At 32.4% G+C, this 22021-nt stretch overlaps 13 protein-coding genes across 13 annotated transcripts; 8 read left to right on the top strand and 5 right to left on the bottom strand.

Annotated features, from left to right (window-relative positions):
* Positions 1-57: 57 nt before the first annotated feature.
* On the top strand, positions 58-1068 carry T551_03441 (uncharacterized protein; the record flags this gene model as incomplete). Its single annotated transcript, XM_018375704.1, has 3 exons — positions 58-702; positions 746-856; positions 898-1068. 3 exons carry the CDS (start codon positions 58-60, stop codon positions 1066-1068), a joined length of 927 nt encoding a protein of 308 aa, XP_018228053.1.
* A 494-nt stretch (positions 1069-1562) lies between these two features.
* Positions 1563-2623, top strand: T551_03442 (mediator complex subunit MED6; the record flags this gene model as incomplete). Its single annotated transcript, XM_018375705.1, has 5 exons — positions 1563-1610; positions 1659-1686; positions 1900-2100; positions 2154-2236; positions 2285-2623. The coding sequence occupies 5 exons, from the start codon at positions 1563-1565 to the stop codon at positions 2621-2623; spliced, it is 699 nt and encodes a 232-aa protein (XP_018228054.1).
* A 557-nt stretch (positions 2624-3180) lies between these two features.
* On the top strand, positions 3181-4313 carry T551_03443 (uncharacterized protein; the record flags this gene model as incomplete). Its single annotated transcript, XM_018375706.1, has 6 exons — positions 3181-3253; positions 3301-3386; positions 3442-3485; positions 3527-3604; positions 3645-3738; positions 4230-4313. The coding sequence occupies 6 exons, from the start codon at positions 3181-3183 to the stop codon at positions 4311-4313; spliced, it is 459 nt and encodes a 152-aa protein (XP_018228055.1).
* A 307-nt stretch (positions 4314-4620) lies between these two features.
* On the bottom strand, positions 4621-5055 carry T551_03444 (uncharacterized protein; the record flags this gene model as incomplete). The annotated part of the gene is made up of 1 exon (XM_018375707.1): positions 4621-5055. The coding sequence occupies one exon, from the start codon at positions 5053-5055 to the stop codon at positions 4621-4623; it is 435 nt and encodes a 144-aa protein (XP_018228056.1).
* A 989-nt stretch (positions 5056-6044) lies between these two features.
* On the top strand, positions 6045-6716 carry T551_03445 (uncharacterized protein; the record flags this gene model as incomplete). The annotated part of the gene is made up of 3 exons (XM_018375708.1): positions 6045-6380; positions 6447-6539; positions 6579-6716. The coding sequence occupies 3 exons, from the start codon at positions 6045-6047 to the stop codon at positions 6714-6716; spliced, it is 567 nt and encodes a 188-aa protein (XP_018228057.1).
* A 60-nt stretch (positions 6717-6776) lies between these two features.
* T551_03446 (uncharacterized protein) lies at positions 6777-7293 on the bottom strand (the record flags this gene model as incomplete). Its single annotated transcript, XM_018375709.1, has 2 exons — positions 6777-7007; positions 7063-7293. The coding sequence occupies 2 exons, from the start codon at positions 7291-7293 to the stop codon at positions 6777-6779; spliced, it is 462 nt and encodes a 153-aa protein (XP_018228058.1).
* A 1152-nt stretch (positions 7294-8445) lies between these two features.
* T551_03447 (diphthamide biosynthesis protein 1) lies at positions 8446-10133 on the top strand (the record flags this gene model as incomplete). The annotated part of the gene is made up of 5 exons (XM_018375710.1): positions 8446-8656; positions 8713-8804; positions 8857-9003; positions 9176-9775; positions 9825-10133. The coding sequence occupies 5 exons, from the start codon at positions 8446-8448 to the stop codon at positions 10131-10133; spliced, it is 1359 nt and encodes a 452-aa protein (XP_018228059.1).
* A 227-nt stretch (positions 10134-10360) lies between these two features.
* On the top strand, positions 10361-10935 carry T551_03448 (uncharacterized protein; the record flags this gene model as incomplete). The annotated part of the gene is made up of 4 exons (XM_018375711.1): positions 10361-10465; positions 10522-10596; positions 10648-10734; positions 10777-10935. The coding sequence occupies 4 exons, from the start codon at positions 10361-10363 to the stop codon at positions 10933-10935; spliced, it is 426 nt and encodes a 141-aa protein (XP_018228060.1).
* Positions 10936-10989: 54 nt separating this feature from the next.
* On the bottom strand, positions 10990-11539 carry T551_03449 (uncharacterized protein; the record flags this gene model as incomplete). The annotated part of the gene is made up of 4 exons (XM_018375712.1): positions 10990-11145; positions 11194-11286; positions 11328-11430; positions 11472-11539. The coding sequence occupies 4 exons, from the start codon at positions 11537-11539 to the stop codon at positions 10990-10992; spliced, it is 420 nt and encodes a 139-aa protein (XP_018228061.1).
* Positions 11540-11602: 63 nt separating this feature from the next.
* T551_03450 (SKI complex subunit tetratricopeptide repeat protein SKI3) lies at positions 11603-16279 on the bottom strand (the record flags this gene model as incomplete). The annotated part of the gene is made up of 13 exons (XM_018375713.1): positions 11603-11866; positions 11909-12095; positions 12143-12726; positions 12773-12982; positions 13027-13935; positions 13986-14317; positions 14362-14750; positions 14794-14951; positions 14994-15205; positions 15247-15481; positions 15531-15755; positions 15802-15877; positions 16041-16279. 13 exons carry the CDS (start codon positions 16277-16279, stop codon positions 11603-11605), a joined length of 4020 nt encoding a protein of 1339 aa, XP_018228062.1.
* A 1642-nt stretch (positions 16280-17921) lies between these two features.
* T551_03451 (tRNA (guanine(9)-N(1))-methyltransferase) lies at positions 17922-18952 on the top strand (the record flags this gene model as incomplete). The annotated part of the gene is made up of 3 exons (XM_018375714.1): positions 17922-18242; positions 18288-18602; positions 18647-18952. 3 exons carry the CDS (start codon positions 17922-17924, stop codon positions 18950-18952), a joined length of 942 nt encoding a protein of 313 aa, XP_018228063.1.
* A 72-nt stretch (positions 18953-19024) lies between these two features.
* Positions 19025-20577, bottom strand: T551_03452 (DNA primase subunit PRI1; the record flags this gene model as incomplete). Its single annotated transcript, XM_018375715.1, has 7 exons — positions 19025-19155; positions 19203-19364; positions 19409-19544; positions 19585-19688; positions 19730-19842; positions 19887-20440; positions 20485-20577. The coding sequence occupies 7 exons, from the start codon at positions 20575-20577 to the stop codon at positions 19025-19027; spliced, it is 1293 nt and encodes a 430-aa protein (XP_018228064.1).
* Positions 20578-20705: 128 nt separating this feature from the next.
* T551_03453 (uncharacterized protein) lies at positions 20706-21916 on the top strand (the record flags this gene model as incomplete). Its single annotated transcript, XM_018375716.1, has 3 exons — positions 20706-20892; positions 20939-21595; positions 21642-21916. 3 exons carry the CDS (start codon positions 20706-20708, stop codon positions 21914-21916), a joined length of 1119 nt encoding a protein of 372 aa, XP_018228065.1.
* Between the last annotated feature and the right edge of the window lie 105 nt (positions 21917-22021).

Genomic DNA, 22021 nt, shown 5'->3' on the forward strand with positions numbered 1-22021 from the left:
AACAACCATGTATCCCTAAAACGCGTTACGCACCCGTACGCGCAAATCTAAGGAAAAATGTGTAATAAACGCGTCAAACATGCAGCATTTGACGCATTAGAGAAGATTTGGCTAGAAGCGCCAAATTGGCGCGCTCAGATGTGGATTTTACGTGTAGATCAAGAAGAAACATCAACAGATATAAAATTTGAGCAAAGATTGCACGATATTAGGGTGATTAAAGAGTTAAATACACAATCAGAAGCACAAAATAGAAAATATAATACATTGGAGGAGCAGAAAATAAAATGTGCCAACAAAGAAGCGTTTTTAACGCGTCAAAACGCGTCTAAAATAACGCCAGAAACGATACCAAAAGAATCAGAAACATCAGTTGTCCTTGTAGGGACAGTAAGGAGTGCAAGTGTTCCTTTCTGGCAGTGCCGTGGAATAAAATGGCAGGTTAAAGCAGCAGACGAACATTTGCGTTTACGATTTGCACGTTGGAGACGTACATTGAGGCCTAGTGGAGATACAGAGACAGCATGGGTATTGCGGTGGCCATCTGGGCTACAGACGCTACTATATGGATATGCTTGTGAAGGGGGTGCACTGAAGGTACAGTGCAGCGTTTTTGACTCAGGAATCATGTATAATATTGGAACCAATATAGACCATGCACGTGACACACGTAAGGCGCAGATCAAGAAAGCAAATAAAGAGGTTTATAAGGAAAAAAGAACGAACTTTAACTGATGAAAGGTAGTCATTGCGTCAATTAACTGTAGCAGCACTACGCTTGCGCGGAATTATGCCGCAACATGAAGAATTTAAACAATTAGTGGAACAGACAAGTTCAGCAGCAATATTTGCATGGGTAAGGAAATATATGTAAAAAAAAGCGAGTAATGAAGCTAGAGAGACAGTATTGGACGAAAAAGGATTCCACTTGATGCACAGCAATGGGTAGTTGAACGACTTATTGGAACATTTCTTCTTGAGATGCCATGTTTTAAGGAAAAAGGTCTTGGAAAAGCAATAATTAAAAATAAAACAGCTGAAAAAACAATAATTAAATCAGGTGTCTAAAAAGAAATTTATTTTTTTACAAGAATTAGAATTTTACCAGGATTTTATATTTGAGGTTTATTATACTTTATTAAGGGGTAAAGAATTTTATTAGATATCATTAAGATGATCAAAATTTCATATTAAAAAATCTCAAATTTTTATCGAATTTTTATTTCGAGACTTATCTCGATTTTATTTCAATATTTAGACATCTAAACGTCTCTCTTGACACCTATCTTGACTTTTAATATTTAAAATACCGATATTTAATTTAAGTCTTCAAGATAAAATTAACGTTTAAAGTTACAAATCGAACTCAAATTTGATCTTAAAATTTATTATTACTTATGTTAATACTTAACAATTATCTTGAAACTTAAAACTTATTTTGACAGTTGATTGAATATTAATCTGAGAACTGATATTTGCGATCAAAGTTTAAGACTTACTTAAACAAGATCAAAATAACCTTTTACACAAGAATTTCTTGTTGACGAGATTCTTTTTGAAACATGATTGACCTGTCAGTAATTGCATGGCGAATGCCAGAGTGGATTTCAGTAAATAATCAAATTTATATAAGGAAAAAAATTAACACATTTTTATAGGCATATGGTGGACTACGGACAGATAATGGTACGGTAGACTTACAATGATACTGTTATCAAAATACCATGAAACAGTAACAAAACACTTAAAAAATTCTTATCAAATTTTATAAAAACAACAATTACAAGAATTACATAGTTATTTACATATTTTGTTCAAATTTCATTTGAAGCTTTTAAATACTTTGTTTAAATACTTTTTTATAAAATCATGTTTTCAGTGGCTAATAAAATCAATTAGTCTTAGAATATTTTGCACAGTCTCCATTCTATGACCGGCATTCAAATAATCAGCTACTAAAAATGCAGACACAATTCAGTACTCTAGGAGACCTACAAGGCCATTTGAAAAAAATGCGTGGAATTGAATTTGTTATATCGGCTAACTATGATCCTGATGCATGGGTAATTTACAAGCAACACCGTACAAGTGAGCATGATGGTATGTTAAAATAAATAAAAATGCCTAATTAAACAAACTATTTATATCTGTAGCTACAATCCTTGCTGCATATTTTATTGCAAATGAAAGCATTTATATGGCACCTAGTATTCATGCAGTTATTGCATCTCGCATGGTATAATTTAAATCGAAAAGTATTATATCGAAACTTATTTTAACTTAGCTTAATATCATTCTATCTCTTCGACTTGCACGATCATTAGTTCATGAACTGCATCAATTTTCTTCAGACTTGGGATACTCATATACACCAACACGAACATCAGCAGGCTCAAAAGAAGATACGTCTATACACGACAAGTCAAACCAGCAAATGCTCAAAGCACTTGTAGATGCAATGCGCGAACGACATCATATTCATTTACAACATCATGATAGTTTAGTGCCTAAACAGCTCGAAAGCAATACACAAGATAAAGCAAAACAAAATGAAACAATTGTTTTAAAAAAAAAGAAAAAAACAGACAAAAAGAGCAAAAGCCCCTCATCATCACAGCCATAAAAACAATGAATTATATTGATTTAATCTGATTTGAATTAAATGATTCAATTTGACAAAACACTGCCTATTGCGATCAAACACAAATTGTTTTAATCTCTAGACTTTTGAAACATTCATATGCTAGACAAGAGCATACTGCTACATCTATAAATTAACCTTTAAACTTTTAAGGATTAGTCGCTCATATTATTCATTTGTCTTTCCCTGTCCTACTGTAAAACATATATATTTAAGAAAATACATGGACCATCAACTATATAAAAAATTTTGTTTAGGCACATTCAAAAAAACACATTTCTATCAAAACGATGCATATTTATAGTTACATAATCATTCATCATCTACATATTCGGTATTACACACCATATACCCAATAAAACCGAAACACCAACTCATATATTGATCAGGCTATATACACAAAACATGCATTATGTATATTCTCAATTATACGCATTATTTTCTCATCATCTGCAACACTTAATTATTTTTATTTTCTCCAGTGTTTTTCTCTGTCTTTATAATGGATCACCGATCATATACGCACTTTACTATTACCCATGAAACATTTAGGATGTAGTAACGAAGCATATGAAGACGATGCATTATGGCTTTTTCCACGTATTTATCACGGTATTTTGCACAAAACTCACATAAATACACATGTTTATATACAACAGATGCAGTTTACACTCTAAACGAAGCGCGCCCAGGTATGGGCCGCAGTATTATTAAACCGTGGGACGAGCGGCTCAATACAACAAAGGTGCATCCACATATATTCTCTATTCATGTACAGGAATACATACTGACGCGTCAAGATTCTTGAAAGCGATGCTGATGCACAACTGATTGTGTATATTCCGTATGAACATCATGTTAGTACCTAGCACCTGATAAATACAGTTTTACAGGCACTGTAAAGCTCAAAAGCATCGTATTACGTGCTTTGCCAGACACATCTTCTCCTCAGACGTGCCATATGTGAATAAAACATGCATCATGTCACTATTAATACCTGTAGATTTATGAATCGCGATGATATCGACTTTGACACAGTTGAATCACTTACACCTATACAGACACTTAATCTTGTTGCACCAGAGAATGCAGGCCAGGTATGTCCAACTTGCATACATTGTATATACAACATAAACATCATATATGAAAAGTATACATATTGTATATACAGTACATTGCATATATGTATGTAAAGTGTATACATTGTGTATACATAGTGTATGCATAGCGTATAACATATCATATATATATACAATACATACATAATACATACGATGTATATACAATATATACATATATACAATACATCTGTGTTGATATACACATACTTACCACTACAGATCATCGAGTATCCAGTAAAAACACAGTTCTATCACAGCTGCACAAACATCACTCTATTTTTTCCACAAAACTGGTCCAATTCCGATACACCGACACGTATATATCTGATTGGCTTTAAAGGAGTCTGGTCAGAGGTATATATTCTTTATTATATATATCCCCGCTATACAGTACAGTTACGGCGCGAACCAGTCATTGCACTCTACGAGGTATCTTTCGTGTTACGCGTCGCGTCTAACACATACAGGCAACACCCAACCTACTCGATCATACAGAAACACATGTTACAAGCCACACCGTTGCATCCATACCGTATTCACGGCACATCTAACAGAGTGCGGCTATCATTATATGTATGTATATATACATACATATATATATACGTATACACATATATATACGTATACACATATATATATATACATACACATACATATATACATACACATATACAGACATATATACACATATACACACATCTCCAATACATACACTATACATATATACTACATATGTACACTGCAACAGAACATACATTGCAAATGACATACAACGTATACACTCTACTGTGCATACATGGCGCATACAACACGCATATACTCCGCATACACAGCAAATCTGTTTAAGACATCTATATATCACTGAATACCCGCCATTTTACGCTTTGCAACACGCTGGCTCTTGCGTACACCTGCTGTAGGCACTTTTGTGCGCTTCGACTTGGTCTTTCGACGCATCCAATTATCGACGGCCAATTTCACTGGTTCTAATATACCACTGTTTTTCCCGCTTACGCATACACCCGCTTCACCCACCGGTATATATGCATCTGCATATACTTCTGATGCACAAATAGGCATATTAATAGACGTATATGCAGACACAACATTCAATGCAGTCGGTCTATGCGGCTGCAAACGGGTTGAACGGTATACAGTATTTTCCATTAGTACTGCACGCACCCGTTGCTTTATACATCGAAGCCATGTTTCCAAGTCAGACTCAGGCATAGGCTGTGGTGGAACAATGGGCATCAGAGACAGCGGCTGCATATATGCGTATTTTGCACGCATATATGCCCTGCTATTTACAGATACAGCTCCTTTCTGGATGCATGCATCCCCCTGTAATCCCCGCTGTATACACTACATATGCTGTAGAGTGCGGGGTATACAGTATATACAGTGTAATAGTATATGTGCAAAGTATGTATAGCACATATACTGTATATACTATTATATATTATATACACTGTGTGCACAGTATATACAGTGTACACATTATACACGCATTATATGTATACTGTGCACACTGTATATACTATACACATTATATATGCTGTATACGTTGTATATGCTATGCATGTTATATGCAGTGTATATGCAGTGTATGCATTGTACGCCGTAAAAGACTCTATATACTCTGAGTATACGTCTGCACACAGGATTGCACACGGACGGCGCCATCCGTGAGCACCGAAAATGTGGTTAAAATGGGTTTTCTTAGTTGTATTCTTTAAAACAATTTATGCATTTCATTTCTACCTTAGAGGTGCTTCAGTATACATAACTGCCGTCTATTGACACATATAGGTTCACAGAAAACCTGTTTTCTACAGGAATTGTCTCAGGGGACTCTGCTTGTCGGTAAGAAAGAGGCATTTTCAAGCAATGCTAAGCACAGACAGGGAGATATCAGATTGAAGACGTCTCACTATATGTGGGAGTTCCGGGGAGGCCGGAACCAGGGATACGAATAAGTATCTATGTAAGAAACAGATTGGAAAAAAACAAAAAAGCATGGTTCGCTGTAATTTGCTGTATTTTTCAGCAAGAAATTGCATGCAGAAGGTTGCAAAGAGGCGTCTGTTGTACAATCGTATAGAGTGAATACATATATACAGAAGAAAGCAATTATATAAAGACAAGAAAAAAAGAAAAGTTGAAAAATATACAGCAAAACATGAAAATTACAAGCAGACACATATATATAGAATGTATAGAAGAGGTGTTTCGTGTATACGAAGCACAGAAAATATACGCAGGGGGTCAGAGGAACAAGCATGCATCGAGAACAGCAAACATGGCTCAGTGGAGATCAAAAAATATATATACTAAGCAGAAAACAGGAGTCAGAAGAACACGGAATCGGACAGTTTGGATACAAATCAAGCCAATTTATGTTTACAGCAGACCAGACAGCAGAGCATCAATTATGCTTTGAAATCCACTCGAGGTATCGAGACGAGTATCGTGTCCGGGTAACACTGGACCTTGTGATGGGAGATGCAAAAACATATGATAATAAAGCAACAGAGTCACTGGATAACATGACCCATCGTGCAAAAGACCTTAATCAGCAAATCTACGAGATCCGGCTTGCACAAAAGATGATGCGGGTATGAAATCACGTGATATGACCAGTTAACGTGGCAGGAGCGAGAAATTGAGTTTCGAGAGCAAAGCGAGATGACGAATACGAGAGTGCTGAAATGGGCACTTATTCAACTGACGGTGCTTATTTCTGCATCGATCTGGCAGATGCTGCATCTTCAGGGGTTTGTTTGTGTATTTTTATGCATTACCAACACATGCAGGTTTTTTATCAAGCAAAAGCTTGTATAGACGAGGCAAGGACGATAGCGCAAAAAATACAAAAAAGCACTGCAAGACGCCGCAGGGCCGGTCAAGATATTGTAAATCAAAGGAAAATACACTGCACAATACCTCTTTAGATTTCCTATGCATTTCAGCCTCAGTTTCCACACATATTACGGGACACCCATCTGCCCGTTCTATAGAGAGAACCGCGAGGCATAGCTCGCAAGAACGAGTCCAAGCCCAACTGTCTGTGTAAGCCCTATGGCTGCCTTGACAAAGATATATTCTTTGGGGCGCCGCTCAACAGTATATGCAGCAACTACAGCTGGCAAAGATGACGCTGCAAAAACAAGTGTTCCTATATAAAATGCATTTTTGTACCGAGCACCGCCTGCAAGCTTAAGCAGTGCAGCCATCGCGTATGCCTGTGCACGGTATAAGCACGTGCTGCCAAAAAAAGAAAAAGAAAAAAATACATACTTGTACGCCCGAACTAAGCACAGAAGATCCATACATTACACTGAGAGAGCCTGTCTCTTTGGAAGCCCAAAATTCCGAGTTTTTGTCAAGACACATTGCCCGTTGCCATGTCTCCCCAAACAGCGGTCCGTACACGAGATACGACGTCAAATGCCCAAAGACTGACCCGACCACCACTGCAGTCGGGCAAACACGGGTTATACATGCACCACATGGAATATCTGAAATCATATCAAAATAATCTTGTTTGCTGCGGCTAACTATATCTATAATGTATATAATGTATAAAATATATGTCTTGGCACTGCCTGCAGTGCCCGCTTTATATTTCTATCGCGATCGTCGAACCCACGCATAACTTTATGCGCCCGCAGGCCGCTGCAGATAGAGCCACCCCCTGCATCCGTGCATGCAGGGCAGAGCGTCCGCGTGTTTCCAAGGCCATCTCCCGCCGGCTTGCCGCGCTTCTGCTGTATCTTTCGTCTCCCTTAGCTCCCTTCCCCTAGAGGTTGCCATGGCAACCCCCTCCGCAGCATGCACTGCCATACATGATGCAATGCACGCTATACACTGTACGCACTGTACGCATACCTATACATATGCGGGTGTACATATACTATATATGCTATACATATATTATACATATATTATACATATATTATACATATACTATGTATGCCATACATGCTATACATGCCATACTACACTATATACACTATATACACTATATACGTATACACTATATACTTACTGCAACTGCGGTATACTGTATACACACTATGCACACATATACATTATACACTGTACACACAATACACGCTGTACTATGCACTGCACGGCATGTGCGGCGCAGTCTGTGCTAGATGCTCGCCCACCACGCGCATGCATGCGTCGGTGACTGCCGCAGTGTATGCGCTCCACTCGGGCCCGAGCGACACACCCACATAGCACGGCCTCGCAAAGCGGGTCGCTGCTGCATTAGCAATGCCAGAAACCACTATACCCACCAAGCAGACGCGCCATATCACACGATAGGTCGTCGATACCGGCTGGACGGAGCAGTGCCGCCACTGTATGCGCGCGGCTCCCCGACTATATGCGTCAGCACAGCGCATCCCGCGCTACCCACCGGCAGGCCGACGCTCCACGCGCCAAGCGCGCGCGCGGTCACCGGCGCAACGGTAACCATCAGCGCAGCAGAGGGACGCATCAGTGTGGTGCGGACAGAAAGCAACGGAGTCTGTGCAGAAACACGGACAATATGCTCTTTGGAAAGGAGGAGTGGAGACGCCATGGAAAACGGGAGTGCGCGCAGAGGCGGAAAAGCGCATATAACGCGGGAAAAACGCGCAGAAACGCGGCAGCACAGAGAACACTTGGTATATGCGTGGATCGAGCGGCTGTATGCGCGGCGCAGAGGGGGGTAGACGGGGTGTATGCGGAGAGGGAGGTAGAGAGAGGGGATCGCGTGGATCGATGGAGAAAACGGCGGAAAAGGGGGGGAGAAAGCAGTTTGTGGGCGGAAAAGAGGGTAAAAGAGGGGTAGAAGAGGGGGAAACAGACGCAGACATTGAGGAGAACACATGGGCAATACGTATGCGCTTTTTCCGCGCTTTTGAGCGGAGTTTGGGCGTTTTCTGACGAGTCTAGGACGCAGCACGACGGATACACAGAAAAAAACAGTAAGCAGCGTGCCTATAGAGATACGGGAGGACAAGGTGATCGAAGAAGCGGTTTCTCTGGTAAAACGGGGGAAAACCCGGGCAAAGAAGGGTTTATATGGATTCTGATAAGAACAGCTGCCGGAAAACTATAACTTTGAGATACACAAAACAGTATGGAATATACAGAAAAACAGGGCAAAACGAGGCATACAGTATGAAATATACAAGTGCAAATCTAATAGTAAAAGTGGGGCTGCAAATGCCTGAGGGACTACTGGTTTTTGCATGTACTATAGCAGATATACTGGAAAGGCAAGAAATAAAAATACATGAAAGAGGGTGAAATTGACAGAATATGAAGTATATGTGGAGTAGAAGTGTATATCATGGGGGATGTAACGTATGGGGTAGATTTACGGGGGTGAGAAGAAAGATGTTTATGAGTATAGGCATGCTGTGTGGATGATTATACAGCAAAGGCGCTTGGATGTGATTTGCTTGTTCATTATGGACATTCCTGTTTGGTTCCGGTGGATTCGGTGTCGATCAGAACGTTATATGTGTTTGTAGATATTGAGATCAACAAGGACCATATGGTAGAGACGATTAAGGCGAATATACCGACAAATACACATATAGCATTGGTAGGGACGATCCAGTTTGTGCCTAGGATCCATGATGTTGTGGGAAGACTGAAGGAGGGGGCGAGGGAGGGAGAAGGAGCGGGATACAGGGTTACAGTTCCTCAGATAAAGCCGCTATCGCCGGGAGAAATCCTGGGATGCACGGCACCGACTCTTGGGGGAGATGTAGATGCAATGGTTTATGTTGGAGATGGACGGTTTCATCTGGAGTCGATAATGATTGCAAATCCGCAGATTCCGGCTTACAAATATGATCCTTATTCGGGGAAATTTACAAGAGAGTATTATGAGCACAAAGATATGAAAAAGCTTCGAAAAGAGGCGATTGAGAAGGCCATAAAGGCAAAAAAATGGGGGATTATCATGGGCACATTAGGAAGACAGGGAAGTCTTAAAGTATTAGAGGTTGCAAGTATTTTTATGTATGTTTTCGCATGCTTACAAGTGTTTTCAGAACTTGGAGACTCAGTTGAAAAAAAAAGGAATAAAATACATTAGATTGCTAATTTCAGAGATATTTCCCTCAAAGCTGTCTCAGCTTTATGATATTGAGGCATGGGTGCAAATTGCATGTCCAAGATTGTCAATTGATTGGGGCTATGCATTTCCTACACCACTATTATCGCCATATGAAGCATTTATTGCACTCGATGGGATTGAATGGAAAGATCCATATCCAATGGATTTCTATGCAAACCATAGTTTGGGTCCTTGGACACCCAACCATGGACGAGGCCAACGGTCTATTACATATAGCCGCTGAATCATCAATCTAGATACCTTTATATATATATATATACCGGCAAATATTATTTACAACACAGCATTGTATAGAGTAAAACTTGCATAAAAAAGTCATGTCAAGACATCATGATGTTGCATGGGCTGTATAATTGAAGTAGATATAACAAAAAATAACAATATATAAAATAAATCTTAATGTTTGAAAAAACTAACGATCAATTTTGTACATAAAAAGATTCAATCAACATGGATTCTCCCATATTGCATCTGGATATACAAAGCATATTAGAAAAAATTCAAAAATGTGCCCAAGAACTGTCTCGTTTCAAAGATGATTCTTTGTTGTATAAGGTTGTTTTCTGAAACCCAGAAAATCCAATCCAATCAAAAAATAAAACTAATACAAGCAGATGACTGGATTGGATTCTTTAGAAGCTGCAGTTCTTCAGACAGAATCACAGCTTATGAATACTTGTACTCAGGTACATAGATTTATAAATATAATATATGAAACGGCAATAAAGTAAAAACAGATAGATACTCTTTTCCCAATGCTTGAGCAACTTCGCCCAGTAAGCGAAGAATTAAAGGGTTTATATGAGCACATTGACGAGTTAGAGGTTTATATAAGATGTTTTTTACATTAGCTGAAAATATAATAGAAACGGGTAGAGTTGTTAAAAAAAAGTACAAAATACATAGAAAAAGAAATACAGAAAATCAAGCATGCATTGAAAGAAGAAGAACGGTCTATTCGAGATGGAACACCCAGACTTCTATGGCAGAGCAGTACTCCAGTGCAACATCAATCCAACGGATGATATATATATATATTAAATGAAATAATGGAACAATAACAACAATAAAGCAGTGCTTTAGGCATCATTTTTCATGTTTCCTTTGTTTCCTTTATCCTTTTCCCGCATAAGATTATCTAATACTTTTTGTTTTTCTTCCGCTGAAAAAATATTAACACCTTTTTTCAATGCAGCAACCAATATAGGCATTGACTGAGGATCAAACGAAGGACTCTTCATACATTAATAGAGACGCAAGTAGCTATACAGCTTAAAACATACCTTTCTTAGCTCATCCAATTCATTTTCAAATTCTTGAGTAAGAGTGTTCATATAATGTTGTTCAAACAAGTCTTCCGATGTATCTAAACGGATCTAAACATATTAACTAAGAAAAAGCATTGCAATAAACAGACATTGTCTGTAGCTTCATTGTTCATATATAAAAAATCATCTTTTTTATTATCAGATGTTACTTGTTCAGGCGGTATAGAAAAGGATACATTTTCAGATGCACTCCTATATCAAATGTCAATTAATTACGGTGAAAAACAACATACAGAACAGACGTATAAGACGACAATAAGTCAGTGTTTTTATCAGCAGACTTTTTTCGTTTTTTTTCCATTCAATAAAAACAAAGCAACAAACTACCGCGGTAAATAAATAACAGTAACGGAAAGATATATTATCATAATATATACCTTTCAAGTGTTTTCCAGTATTTAGCGATCCATGGTGCTAAATGGAGTGCTTTTAAAGTGTCAAAAATGGACGACATTTGACTATAAGCCAGTGATAAAGTTTCTGGTGAACAAGGATTTCTTAGAGCGATTTTTAAAGCCATTGAACATACATCCGGATCATTGTCTATTGATGCGAGTCTTGTCCAGATTATAGGTGATGATGGGTATACATTAAGTGCAGAAAGATATACATATTTTGGATCATCACCCTATACTAAATGTATAAAAATGAAAAGATATTAAGAAATTACCTTAATATACGCTTTTAATTCTAAATACTTTTCAAGAGAATATTCAGAATCATATTTTTTTTTTTCATTCCAATCAAAAGTGTTAAGATATTTTGAAACTTCTATCTCCAGTTTGAAATCTTGATTTAAAAGACTAATGCTACCAAGAAGCAATAGAGAAGGAAGATGATTAGGGTATTTAGAAATACTAAATATAGTTCAATTGATGTTTTTCAATCGAAATAAAATTTTTACCATTCAAGCAATTGTTGCTGAGCAATATCACGCTCTTCTTCGCCACCCATTGCCCATAGGATTTTACATAGTAAAACAATGACGTCAGGGTGTTCATTAGTTTCTACAAGACAACTTTGAAACATTTCCAATGCATCAACTAACCTGTTTAAATAAAATAAAGAAATACCTGCTACCAAATGACATGATAGACGATTAGTAGATCGTTCAGATCCTTCTGTTAAATCAAGAACAGCCTGTGCATTTTCCAAAGCCATTTCATATTGTTTATCTGCCAAAAGAGCTCTTGATAAACATGATTTTGCATGCAAAAACTGAATCACAATTCCTGGATTTTCATTTTCTTCATATTCTTTTTCCAAAATAGTACATGCTTTTGATGAAAATACAATAGATCTTGTCCAGTTATGACTTATTTCCAATAATAACGACATCAATATTAACGCATTACAATCTGTAGGACGTTGCTCAAAGTATTTCTCAATTGCAAAAATATAAGTTGTAAGGTTCCCTATTAATTCAGAAAGTGATTTTTTTTTAAAATAATCATAAGAAGATGTAACATACATATAGTTTACAATAGGCTGATATATATTATTAATATTAAATAATATTAGACGAAAATCTTACAATATTTTGAGAAGAATTAATAAACGAAATTTCAAATTGTTCCTTAGCTTCTGCAATATCATTCATTATTGTTGATATAAAGCCCAGACCCGTTCTAGGAACCCAATAATCTGGATCAGCTATTTGGGATTTTGTAAATGCTTCATACGCCAGATCAAAATCACCGTTTATCATATATAATGTTGCGAGGTCCCCCCAAGCAATAGGATTCTAAAAATAGAGATAAAATTTTATTTTCAAAAAATTAAAATTACCTGTTCATCTAATTTTAAAGATTTAATTAAAGCGTGTTGAGAAAATTTCGGATTCAAAACTGAAGTAACTACTCCAAGTGCTCTCCAAAAAGTGGCATTTTTAGGATACATTTTAATAGCTCTTTTTAAACAATAAATTGAAGATTTAATCCAAGAATTATCTAAATTTGCATTCTGAATATGTATTGAAAACAAAATTTGCCCTAAACTATACCAAGACATTGAATGTGCAACTTTATTTTCCACAGAAACTCTAACAGCTCTTTTCATAAATAAAAATGTCCATAACAATAAAGAAAGATTTTTATCATTAAATAAATCCTTTTGATCCAAAGGTAAATTATCAATAATTGGGACCAATTTATCATTAACAAAATTATATTCATTATATAATGTATTTAATATTGAAATTAATGATTCTAAATCAGTAACAAAAAAACTAGAAAGCAAAAAACATGCTTTACCAAGTATAGTCCACAAGGAATAACTATATTTATTATTACTACAATTATTATTTGACTCTTTAATTATTTTAAGACATTTAATAGCATACTCTTCTGATCTTTTATAAAATCCTTTTTCTTTCCATACGGAACTCCAAGAAATATAGGTTTCTGATAATGCTAAAATAACTACAAACTCATCTGGATAAGATTTAAGAATAGAATAATATGATTCACATGCATCTTTGTACATCCCCAATAATTTCTGAACATCTCCCATTAAATATTGTACATACCAATTATTTTCATCTAAACATTTAGATCTATTTAAAGCTTTTAATGCCGCTATATATTTCCCTGATTTAGCATATGCCTCTCCAAGGCCTGCCCAAGAATGAGGATCATTTGAATATATCTTCAAAGCACTTTGAAAATGAATAATAGCTTTGTCATATCTTTTATGATTCTATTAAAATTAGATATTATATATAATTTCTTTTTTTAAAAAAAAAAAACCATTTCTGCTATTCCTAGTGAACGTTGTGGCCATGATAAATCATGACAATATCTTCTATGTATTCTATCTGCAGAAATAACAATTTTTGCTATGGTTTCTACCAAATTCCATTCTTTTCTTTTTGCATATGCAATTACAAGCCTTTCCGCTGCATCAATTTCCCCAGCATCTATCTCAAATGCTTTTTGAAAGCATTTCATAGATCTGTTTTCATCATTCATAACATCTGCATAAAATATCCCTAAATTTACAAACGATCGTGAATAATTGGGATCATATCTCAAAGATGTTATGAAAAAAGAATATGATTCGGATTTCCTTGATTCGTCATCTGTTATTATTAGATTTTTTTAATATTTTAGTAAATTAAATAACCTTGTTCCCAAAGAGCTACACCTTTTTTCCAAAAAATTTCAGCTTTATCATGATTAGAAAGAACTGTATTATTTCCCATTTTTTCTATACAAATATTAAGTTTATTTAGCCCATCCTCATATTTTTTTATATTTATTTCACACCATGCAATTTCAGATAAAATTAAAATATTATCAGGTTCTAAATCTGCAGCCTTCAAAAGTAAATTCACAGCAGAAGAAAAGTCTTTTTTTTCTTCTAATATGATTGCCTTTCCATGTAATGCCATAACATTATTAAATGATAATTCAAGTACTTCATCAAATAATTTTAATGCTTCATCATGAAATTTTGGCGATTTATAATATACATATGATACAGCTAAATAAAATATTAAATCTTGACGTGTACTAAAAAAATTAATAATAATCTTAAAATAAAACAAAATAATACAAAGGAAGTAATAATCCTGTTTCCTCTGAAAGTTTAGAAAGCGCATTCAATCCTGCTTTAGAAACAATAGATACATTTCCATATTCTTTTATAGAAAGATAAGAACTAGCCAAAAAACGATGACAAAATGGTGAATTTGGCAATTTTTCAGCCGCATCCTTTAAAATATTAATTCATAAACTAGAAAAAGAAATGATTACAATAAAAGCATCTAAATGATCATCAGGCAATTGATCAGAAATACTTTCCAATAAATTATTAATTATATTATCGCTTCGTTTATTATTTGGGTCATTTTTGGAAGATTCTAAATATTTTGAATACAAATATAAAACCCCTCGAAGACACAATGACATAGGATGCTCGGAAAATAAAGAAATAAAATCTTGAATAACACCAATGTCTAATTCATCTAATCAGGTTAGATATAAAATAGTAATATCAAAAATTTACCAATCTTTTGAAAATCTTTCCACTCAAAAAAAATTATCCATGGTAAAACATTAGGATTTTTTACAATCACCATATCGTGTGCAAGCTTTAAAACCTTTTCTCTTTTAAGTGGTTTTTCATCTGAATCAATAACTTTAAGATGTTCATAATAATGATTAAGCAATTTTATTTCAGTCTCTCGACGCAATTCTTCATCGTCTGCCCAATTAATTGTTTCTTCATAAATTTTTTCTAACTGCCAAAAAATCAATATATACTTAAATGTATATATATACAAAAAATACCGTTGAATCCATAAATACAGCCTTTTTAACACTTTTAGTAATTTCCTCAAGAGTAAAACCAAGCCTTCCACGTTGTTTAGCTATTGCTTTATTCATTTTTTCTTTTTCTAAATGTTCAAGTATATTGATCATTTTTACATATGTCACACTTGCATTGGGAATAAGACCTTCAAGATAAATGTAGAACATCCCAGAAGGAAGGCATAATTCAAGAGTATTCAGTATCTGTATATATATTATTGACTTATGAAAAACCATAAAAATGTTCAACCTGACTATGTGAACCCTGTTCTTCAACATATTTCAAAAGTTTTTCTATAGTATCAAAACATTTATCCTTTTCATCTCTAGAAAGAGATTTAATATATATAACATGAAATCTTGATTAAAAAAATAACCTTTTCATAAAAATAGTAGCCAATTTAACAGAAGCATGTATATAATCATCAATTCGATTTTGAGAAAAATATAAACCAACAATTCCCTATGAAAAGTCAAATAATTATAAACATAATGATAATACGTTCTTTCCATGCAAGATAAGTTTCATTATCAATTTCTAAGGCCTTTTTATATGCTTTTTCGCTCTCTTCATACTCTAATAAATTAAAATAAGAAATCCCAAGAAAAACATAAGCATTATAATTTAAAGGGTCAAAATCTAGCACTTTTTGTGCTTGAGAAATAGCATTTTTGTAATCCTTTGAAGTTATAAATTCTTTAGAAGCTTTTAAAGCAGATTTAGCCATACGATTAACAAATCTGAAAATATTAGAACATAAAAGTAGGAAAAAAAAGAATTTTAATAAATCTTTTGAAGTTTAAAATATTTAGAAAAGATATAATTTCCTAAAAACATATACTTTTTCTTCTATAAAGATACTCTTCATAATAAATAGAAAAATTATAAAAGACAATTTCACCCTACAAAAAACAATTAAAACAAGCCATTTAGTATAAATATTAAATAAACATATTAAATGCAATTAGAACATATACTAATACACTGGTAGTATATCTAAATTTTATATATAACAAAAAAATATTATAAAACAATTTCATCAAATCATAGTACTAAGCGTATCATTAATATATAACATATATATAAATAATATGTTATCATATTCTATAATTATTCTTTAGCAAAGATAAACAATCTTTTTTTAAATTTATTTTTTTTAAATATTTTCAATGTGAATAACTAAATCTAGAAACTTTTTTGAAAATTTAAAACTTTGAGTATATAATATTATATTAAATATGAAAAAATATCTAAAATAAATTGATCTATAGAAATTATTTTTTGAAAAATTATATTTCAAAAAAATATTTTTATAGAATTAACAATTTAAATTTATATTTAATTAAAATAATTTTTATACTTGTCAAATAATTAATGATTCATTCATATTATTAATTAAGTAAACATAACATTATTTTTGGTTTATCATAAATGTTTTTCAAGTGTTAAATCTATAAAATTATAAATTTATAAATTTATAAAATCCTGAAAATGTGATTATTTAAAAATTATTCATACGAAGTATAAAAAATCAAAATTATTAAAAATATATTTGATAATATATATATTCACTTAAATATTCTATTAAAGTATTAAAAATATAAAAATTTTAACAAAATAAAAAGAAAATAATTATTACAAATTATTATATTTTAAAAAATTATAAAATTATATCCATTGAAAAATTTCCAAAAACATTGATATTTTTATACCAAAATCCATTTTTCATCATATTTAGTTATATTTTACAAAAAATCAATATTAAATTACACAAGAAATAATAGATTAAAAAAAAATCAAAATTATAAAAAACGTTATAATTAACAAAATTCAAACATTATAAATTAATTATTCTATATAAAAAATATATAGAGCATTAATAATTAAAAAGTCATTTTTATTTTAAAAATAATATAAATCCAATATTTATCAATAAATTAATAATACAAAAATCATTGTCTTTTGAAATTTTAATAAATTATGTTTTTTGAAATATTTAATTTCAACTGTATATATTAAATACAATAATTAAAATAATTATATACGAATATTAAACATCTTAATTTTTTATCTAAAATCTTTAAAGATATATTTTTAAAATTATTTTTTTCAAAAAAATCATATTTCATAATAAATAAAAATCAAAACTTATTTCCATTAGATATTAATTATACACAAACACCAAACATATTTTTATTTTTCTATACGTTAAACGAATTTTTTGACAATTTTAAAACTTCAAAAAACAAAATGCAAAAACCAAAATTCTATTAATATCTTTTTCAGTTTATTATTTACAAATAATTAATTTATACATTATACAAAAGACATTTTAATTATTGTTATCATGATTTAGATTTCTAAAAAATATGTCAGACTTTGAAGTTAAAGATGAAAAGTCTTGTAAGACTTTTTCAGATAGAATATCAACACAGGAAACTAAAATAGAAGAACCAACCATAAATTTTAGTAAAAAAATGATGAAAAAAAAGTTAAAACAAAAGAAATGGGAAGAAACAAAAGCAGAATGGCGTAAACGTAAAAAAGAAAAAGCAAAGATCAAAAAAATAGAAAAGCGTAAAAAACTCGAGGAAATGAAAATACCGTTTACAAAATTAAAGAAAAATCAAACACCTAGTAATATAAAAGTAATTATTGATTGTGAATTTGATGATAAGATGGTTGACAAAGTATGATTATAACCATAAAAATAAATAAATAATTAATTGCAATAGGAAATTGTATCTTTAAGTTCTCAATTAACACGTTGTTATTCAGATAACAGAAGAAGTTCTTTTCCTGTTCAACTTTATGTAACATCTTTTGGAGGACGACTCGAGGAACGTATGAGAACAATATTAAAAAACCAACATATGGCTTGGCAAGGAATAGAGTTTTTAGGAGAAAATTATACTGCATTACATGAAAGGAGTGACTTTAAAGAAAATGAATTTATTTATTTAACAGCTGATTCAGAAAATACAATTAATGAGCTAGACAAAAATAAAATATATATTATCGGAGGAATTGTAGATAAAAATAGATATAAAGTAATCATTTTTTTTTGAAAAATGAGCTATGTAACAATTCATAGAATTTATGTTTAAACAAAGCTAAAAGTCAAAATATTTGGACAGCAAAACTTCCAATTGAAAATTATATAGAAATGGCATCAAGAAAAGTACTTACAATTAATCAAGTTTTGGAAATAATGCATCAATGGATAGAAATCAGGGATTGGGAAAAGGCTTTTTTAAATGTTATTCCTCCAAGGAAACTTCCACAAAGTAAAAAAGCAAATAAACCAGATCAATCATTTGAAAATTTAGAAATTAATCATTTAGAATACGAAGACATAGGAGACTTATCAGAAGAGGCCATCAAAGAGATCAATGAATAGTCTTATTAAAACTTTATATTATATATATTACTTGGATATCTAATTAATAATTATATATTTATGAAAAATCCATCAAAAATCAAGTGTAATAGACCCATTACTTTCTTCCTGTCTTTTTTTATTAATAAGTTCTTCTTTAATAATAAGAGAAACAAATTTTTTGAAATATTCTATATAAGGCTTCAACGACGTTTTTTCATAATCTTGGATATAAATATTAGAAAAAAAAGCAATTCATAAACCCATTTACCTGAAATATGCTCATGTTTTTCTGAAGTTTCTGAAATTCCATCATTTTCTTCACGCTCTTTATCCCAAGTGTCGATTTCATGTAATAATTGAGTAACAGTAGGTACTTTAAAAGGATCAAAATTTTCAAGTGAATTGTGGTCAATAGGTACACATATTCTACCTAAATCAATATAAATAAACATATATCATTCCTTTATTTCTAACCTGTTCCAGGGTGTACACAAAACGGTGATTTCAAAAGATGATTTAAATGCTTAGAAACTTCAACATCAAGCCGTGGATACATGTATTCTAAAATTATATCCTGTTTAGCAGCCAAAAGAGCTTTAGTATCAAGATTCTAGTAATATTAAGATGCGATTCAAATAAAAAGAAAGTACTTTAGAAACTCCTTCTTCAGCTACACTATCAATGTCTTGCCATTTATTATAACTAGACCTTTTCGGAAAAGATTTCCATTTCTTACGCAATGACTCTTTAAGATCTTTTATATAAATAAGTGTTATTTATTGATAAGGAATATACCGTTATCAGTGATAAATTCAAGTAATTTTTCAGACCCTTCGTCACTTTCCCAGGGATTCTGAGAAATAAGGATATCAGAACGAAAGGTTTCTTTTAAAATACGAAGACTCCGACTAAAGAACTATTATAAGGTAGATATTTTAAAAATATAAAAAACCTTATAGAAGGATGAAGAGGCCTTTTCAAATCAACTTTTTTTCCTGATGTTGTACTGCCTCTCACTAATTCGAGATAAACTGATACAGCTTTGCGTTTCTGATCACTTAATTCACGGGCTCTTTTATCACAAACCCAAGCATGCACACCACGTCGTCCAGAATAAACCCAAAGAATATGCTGAAAACCAAAATCCTCTCTTAAAGTCAAATCAATAACTTTTATCGCTGCTGTAATAAAACACCAACATTTTGAGCAGATATCTGTCTTAAAACAGCATGTCCGTACATCATCATAATCAGTCAAATCAATATCAAAAACAAGCTCTTTTTCAAGAGGCTTAAACATTGCTTTCCGCAAAGTTTTACGGTCCCTTGGATTTGCATTATAAACAGGGCCTATCTCAAACCGAGAAGGATTTAATCTTAAAACTTCTTTACGAAACGCTTCATATGTAGGAAACGAATTATAGCGTAAATATGCATCATTTTGCAGAGTAAAAGCTATTTCACGATTGCAAAAGGCTTTTGAAGGCACTGAAGACCTATTTAGCCACTGAAAGATATATCTAAATAACACAGTAAACTTCAAAAAATTACTTCATAGAAAATCCACTTAAACGGAAAAATCCTCTGATAAAATGCAAAAATAACACTAGGATCTGAAAATTCTTGATCATCATTGAGATTCATATCATATTTAACAAAAATAAAATGTTTTTTTCTGTTTTAAAATACTTTTCTGATGTTAAGAGATTTCTTTAAGTTAACGTGAGGTTGGCTGTCATCGCAAAATTAATAAGTAAAACCATTATATAAAAATGAAAGAGATAATAGAAGAAAAAAACAGAGAAATCAAAGAAATTCAGTGTAAAAAAAAAGAGGAAGAACGATTCTTAAAATACCGTCAAAAACTGCGGGAAAAATTAAAGGAATGGGAGTGGAAATTCAAAGAACAAGAAGGCCGTTATCCAAAGAGAGATGACATAAAAAAAAACAAGAAAATAAGTATAAGGCACAAAAAAGCAGATAAGATATTGAAGAATATGCATAGAGGAATATTATAAACTATACAATCAAATTCGAGCGGGAAAGATATCTTTAAATCAGCAAAATATAGAAAAAATACACAAAGAATCTAAAAATAAGAAAGATATAGATGGAGAAGAAGGAAAAGATTTTGAAAAAGAAGAATTAGTGCTTTTAAATGGGAATTGTGAAGAAATAGGTCCAACACCACAGAAAATAGGGAAACCTATAGGAATTTTCGATCATTTCAATGATTATTTATATATTTCAGAAGAAAAAAATGAAGTGAATGTTGTAGATAAAAATACAGAAAATATATCCAAAAAGAGCAATAATAACATTTTTCAAACACCGTCAAAAACTCTAAAAACTCCAGACAGAAATAACTTTCTTACAACTCCTGTATTCCTTAGAAAAGTAGTGGATATGTCCTCTCCGACTATTCCACGATTTTCTTTCAGAACATCAATATCCAAAAAAGGTCTTAGTTCATTAATAGAAGAGTTAAGACAAATGGAAGATAATTTCGTTGATCCAGGCGAAAATGTATTAAAAGAGATTGAAGAAGAAAACTATAAAGCAGCTATAAAGTCAGAAAAAGAAGTCGAGCTTATAGAAAAATCAGATTCTGAAAATAAAACGTGGAAAAAAAGAGGAATTAAGCGATCAAGAAGAGTTATATGTAAGTAATATATACACAAATATGTTTTTAGTTAAATTTGATATAGTGCGACCTTCTATTAAAAAACAATCAAAAAAGCAACAAAATGCAAATACATTAATAAATAAAAAAGCTTCAAAAGAAAACCATATTCTTTATGAAAACAAAACCTTAAGTAATGTAAGTGTACAAAAAGAAATAGGAAATGATAAAAAAGACAAACATAAGAAATATATTAAAGGAAAAGGGGGTGTTATTCTTCGTTCTCAAGTTAGTAGAAATTATGTAAGTTATAAATTAAAAAAGTATAAAAATAAAAATAAATCATGGAAAAGAAGATAATATTTATAATAATCTTTTTAGTGTTTTAATAATTAATATTTATTTAATTTTTTATTATTTTAATATTATATCAATCAAATAAATTAGTCACAGTTATAAATTTTA

The sequence above is a fragment of the Pneumocystis jirovecii genome (genome assembly GCF_001477535.1).
Source record: "Pneumocystis jirovecii RU7 chromosome Unknown supercont1.17, whole genome shotgun sequence".
Taxonomy (NCBI): Eukaryota; Fungi; Ascomycota; class Pneumocystomycetes; order Pneumocystales; family Pneumocystaceae; genus Pneumocystis; species Pneumocystis jirovecii.